Source organism: Bison bison, unplaced genomic scaffold (assembly GCF_000754665.1).
Source record: "Bison bison bison isolate TAMUID 2011002044 unplaced genomic scaffold, Bison_UMD1.0 scf7180017860862, whole genome shotgun sequence".
Taxonomy (NCBI): Eukaryota; Metazoa; Chordata; class Mammalia; order Artiodactyla; family Bovidae; genus Bison; species Bison bison.
Window position 1 is genome coordinate 36,668 of NW_011491434.1, and position 5,050 is coordinate 41,717.

General features: G+C 57.7%; 1 protein-coding gene across 1 annotated transcript in view; it reads right to left on the bottom strand.

The window, feature by feature from the left end:
- The window catches only part of SNAP29 (synaptosomal-associated protein, 29kDa), an 11,296-nt gene extending 6,246 nt beyond the window's left edge, over positions 1–5,050 (bottom strand). Inside the window, exons 1-2 of the mRNA XM_010832343.1 lie at positions 5,012–5,050; positions 413–609 (exon numbers count right to left, since the gene is read on the bottom strand). Coding sequence (XP_010830645.1) covers positions 413–609; positions 5,012–5,050 — 236 coding nt within the window. The remainder of the gene's footprint in view (positions 1–412; positions 610–5,011) is intronic.

Here is a 5,050-nt window from a genome sequence, read left to right on the forward strand (position 1 = left end):
GGATTCTCCAGGCAAGAACACTGGAGTGGGTTGCCATTTCCTTCTCCAATGCAGGAAAGTGAAAAGTGAAAGGGAAGTCGCTCAGTTGTGCCTGACTCTTAGCGACCCCATGGACTGCAGCCCATCAGGCTCCTCCGTCCATGGCATTTGCCAGGCAAGAGTACTGGAGCAGGAGTTTACAGGGACCCAATTCACGCACAGTAGGCAGACTGGACGGCGGTCGCGTCCGCACTCTCAGGAGTAGCGCAGAACACTTGTTTCAAGGTGTCTCAGGACAAACGCCTCCCGGTGAGTGATTTTCAGGGTCCCCGGGGCCGTTAAAGGCACGAGAAGTGGTCTGAACGCCTGTCAGTTGAACCTGCACCAAACCCCCTTCTGCTGCTTCTCACTAGCCGGCCGGGCACCTGCTCACCTGCCACTGGGCTGGGGGGTGAGTGTGCCGTTCTGCGCAGACGGGGTCTCGGCAGGTTTGGACCTGAAGTAATTGACGAGCCCCCCGAACACACTCTTGATGGAGTTGATGTGCTTCTGGCTGGTCTTCAGGTCCTGCTCCATCTTGTCCACCATCTTCTCTGTGCGCTCCAAGGCCCCGCGCTGGCGCACGAGCTCCTGGGGAGGACGAGAAGGCCTGGCGTTGCACCTCCTGTAACTCCCATCACCTGTAGAGGCAGGCCCTCCCTAAACCCTCAGCCAGCATACCGGGGAACACACAGACTCGGGGCTCTGTCCCAGCAGAAGCAGGGGTCAGGTGGCCGAGAACCAGCGGGGCAAAGGCAGCACACTGCTGCCCCCTGCTGTGTGCAGGGTGCTGGGGCTGATGGGGGGGGGGGCAGCGGGTGGCTAGCTCAGCAGGCCTGGCTGTCTACACCGCGTGTTCCCCAGGAAGGCCTTGTCTGGCCCTGTGCCCTGGGCCACCCTGAAGAGTGACTTGACCTCCCTGAGTCCTCAGGCCAGCCCGACAGTTTGTGCAGGCAACGTGGTTACGGTGGGGCCTTGAGCCACACGGTGCAACCTCTGGAGAGGCTAGGGGGGCAGCTGAGCCGTGGGGAGGATGCACGTTGCCCCGAGGAAGTGCTGGCTGGGCTCAGCTCCTCGGGGAGAGCACCAGGGGAGCCTGTGCTGGCTCTCCAGGACTCTGCCCACCAGCCTGTCCCCTGTGTGATGCTGACCCGCACCCTTCCACTGTAACAAACCACAGCGGCAAGGATAACAGCTCCACGGGTTCTGTGAGTCCTTCTAGGGGAACGTTAAACCTGAGAGTGGTCTTCAGGACCCCCAACATGGCCTCTGGAGAGTAGACAGCCCCTCGGCTTCCCCAGTGCATCACCTGCCCAGCAAAGCAAGGTCCCCCTGGACGCCATGGTGGCCACAAGTGGACATTCCAGGGAAGAGGAGCAGACATGGCCAGCTGCTACAGTGCTGGTGTGTGATGTATGACCTGCCGGGACAATGACGACCTGGCCGCACAAGGGGCCTCCTACGGCTAGGGAGCCAGCAAGCCTGACCCCGGAACTTTTCTTTCTTTCAGCCGCAGCATGCTGCACACGGGATCTTATTTCCCTCACCAAGGATCAAGCCCGTGCCCCCTGCAGTGGAAGTGAGGAGTCTTAACCACTGGACTGCCAGGGAAGTCCCTTCCAAATCCTAAAACTTTTCAACTAGACCATCAATAGTGTATTTAAAAAAAAAGTCAAGAAAGTAATAAATCCAGAAGAGACCTACTTCCTCCAGAGCCACACAGCTCAGGTCATCCTTTTTCCTGCATCTCTCCTCCCCTGGCCGGGTCACCTGCTCACCTGCCAGCTATTTGGGAAGTACCTATTACATGGAAGGCCACTGTGCCGGCAAAGTGTGGGAGCAGAATCTGAGCAAGACACAGCTCCTCCTCCACAGTCAGAAACCAGCTGGGAATCACCCTGAGCAGCTGTCTGCCATTCTCCATCAGCTTCTGCTTTAGGACAGGCCTGTGCGAAGAACTCTGGCCGCATCAGAACCAGCCCAGGCTGCCTTGGAGGGGAGCCTCTGCTTAGGATCGCCCTCGCCTGGAGAGCAGGAGGGTCTGCCCAGAGGATGAGGGAGTCCTTTAAGTCATGGAGCCCCCAGGACAGACGGCCGAGACGGCCTCTGTTCCCAGACTGGAGAGGTGTCCTCCTGGGCCCACCTCTCCAAGTCGAGCTTTGGTGACTGTGGAGTGTGGAGAGACACCGTCGGGGAGGGGCCCACAGGAGGCTGCGTGCAGGTGTGCTGGCTGGGCCGGGATGCTCTCAGCGGCCCAGCTCCGATTCTACCATGCTGGCCACCCAGGCCCTGGTCCAAAGCTTGTTGATGGACTCCCTGAAATGAGACCCCGGGCCCCACAATCGTCAGTGGCCAGAACAGGGCAGGCAGTCTCCCTGGCCAGGGTGGTGAAAGGGGTCACAGAGACTGTGTCCACACGGGACACAAACAGGCAAAGGCCCGGCATCAAGGGACTGGCTGCAGAGGCAGAGGTCATCCACCAGGGGGACCACAACGCAGCCCAGAGAACAGAGCGTTGGGAAACTCCCTGGCGATTCGGCGGTTAGCACCCTGTGCTTCGCTGCCGGGTCTGGGTTTCTCACACAGCGGCAGGGTGGGAAAAGCAGAACGTCTCATGTTGCTAGGAAAATGCCCTCCACCCTGCTAAGCAATGAGCCATCTAGAACATACAGAATACTTCTGCTCAAGTTAAAATTAAAAAAAAAAAAAGGAAAACGATGGTAAGTGTATCTTCACACACAGACTCCCTCCACAGGGACAGAGAAGGGACAGAAGTGGCTAGGGGCGGGGGAGCTGGGGTGGGAGGAGCCTGCGCAGCCTTCCGCGTGTCCTCTGCTCTGAAGGCTGTGACTGCATTATTGTCACAGAAACTAAAACTCAGGAAAAGAGAAGAGACAACTCATGCCCGTGAAGAAGAGAGTCGGGTGGCCCACACGCCTCTGTGGTTTTGGACTGTGCTCCTCAGGCCGGCCCACCTTGCCTCGGTCCTCTGGGGTCAGGACCCGCAGCGATCGCCTGCCACTGCAGGTTTCTCACGAGAAGGGCAGCTCTCCCTTGGGAGAGGCGACCTGAGTGACTTTCCCGCTGCTGCCACACTGGGCCTGAATAACGACCTTCCCGACCTAAAAAAGTCAAGTCCCAACCCTTTAAAAATTGTGTTCTGTTGTGACATGTCTTAGTGCTGGGTATGTGCTGGGTTCCCATCTGAGTCGGGAGGTTAGTGGGTCAGGTGACTTAGATCTGCTGGGACAGAGCTCACCTCACCCCCCAGGAAAATAAAAGAGTGATGAGAGAGATTGAGAACACTTGGAGAGCATGGGGTGGGGTGGGGGGCGCGGGGGTGCTGACCATTCCTGCTTCCGAGAGCAGATGAGTGAGGACTGATTCAGCCCTGGGCAGGGTCAGCGTGTGATAACAGGTGACAGAGCCTGTCACCCGCCCAGGCGCCATCATGCGGCGCCTCTTGGGCAACGCCTGGCTTGGCCAGGTCAAGCCTCACGGCCTGAGGAGCTGCTCTCTCGTTGTTCTCATGGTCCCCATCATTGGAGAGAAGGACCCTGGGGGCAGCACTGGGGCTTGTCCCCACAGTCTGTGTTTCTGGCGCTCCTGACCTTCCCTCTGACTGTGCCAGGTCCCAAGCCCCTCCTCCGGGCCCTTCCTGGAAGCTCCCCGGGCAGCACTTCCTGTTCAGGAGCCGTGGCTGCAGGGCCTGGCCGGGTGCAGCTTGGCTCCTCTCTTCCTGGGGAACGTCCCTCCTCCTCCTCTTTCTCCTCCTCCTATCTACACCTTAGCCATAGAAACCAGACTGCAAGGTCTCCTCTGCTTCAGGTATTCTTCTTCTTGTCCCTCTGGCTTCCTACTTCACCTGTTCTCAGTTGTCACAGATGCCTTTTTAAACAGTTCTCTGTTGACATCCTTGGGCCTGGGCCCTTTAACCAAGTGACCCTTCCACTTGGGCCCTAAGACCCCAGGGAATCCTCCCAGATGTAAGTCAACACCTTCTATTTAGATTCCAACATAGAAATCCAGCAGACCCTACATAAATTCCTTTAGTGAGGCTAAAGACAGGCAGGATGGGCCAATGAAGGATACGGCGACAGGAAGTGGCAGTGGGAGAATGCTAGGATGGACCTCAAAATCCTCAGAGACTGCAAGTGACCAGCTTGAGGGAAGTGTGCCAAAAGAGAAAATGATGAAGAAACGTGATGAGGAAGACAATGAACTACAAATGCTTAAGGCTAATTATTTCTTAGCTGACATAGCAATAATTTTCTTATTACATTCTTAACATTTAAAAATAAAGCCCAATCTCAGTGTTTCATTAGTGGGCTGGGGTGAGAACTGTGGTGGCTAAGAAACAACAGCTCTTACCCAAGGTCCTAACACCTTTGAAACCACCTATGGATGCGGAGGAGGAGGACCGGTGAGCTGGTGCGGCAGAGAGTCACAGACCGCACCCGTACGGCTAGGACATGTTGGCTGGGACGGGCAAGGAAACCTAAGGGCCTGGAAACTCGACCCGACTGGGACTCTGGGGCACTCAGCAGCGTCCAGGCAGACAAGGCCCCTCTGCTCCCCTTTCGGAGCACTCAGTACCAGAAAGAACCCAAAGGCCCATCTCCTCGGATGCTTGACACCACAGGCACAGGCGGAAGGGCTGAAGCCCCCGGGCCCCGGCTTCTGCCCAAGAAACGTGTAAAAGGAACAGATCCTCCACGTCCCTAACCCGGGCTCTGCTGTCCAGAGTCTCTACTTACCTGAACCGGACAGAGTGGACAGGCCTCTCGACGACAAGTAGAAAAAAACACCACCACTCCGGCGGACTAAACTCCGGAGATCGCCGGGAGCAACTGCCCCTTCGGGCGTGAAGACGGCGTTTCTTACGGTCGCTGACCGACAGTTACCGACCGTCCAGTCCCCAAGACCTCACGACCCGTCCTGGCTGGTCGGGCGAGCCCCGCCCCCGCCCGGATCCCGGCGACCGCGCACTCACCTCGGCGGAGACGACTCCGATCCTCTCGGACTCGTACAT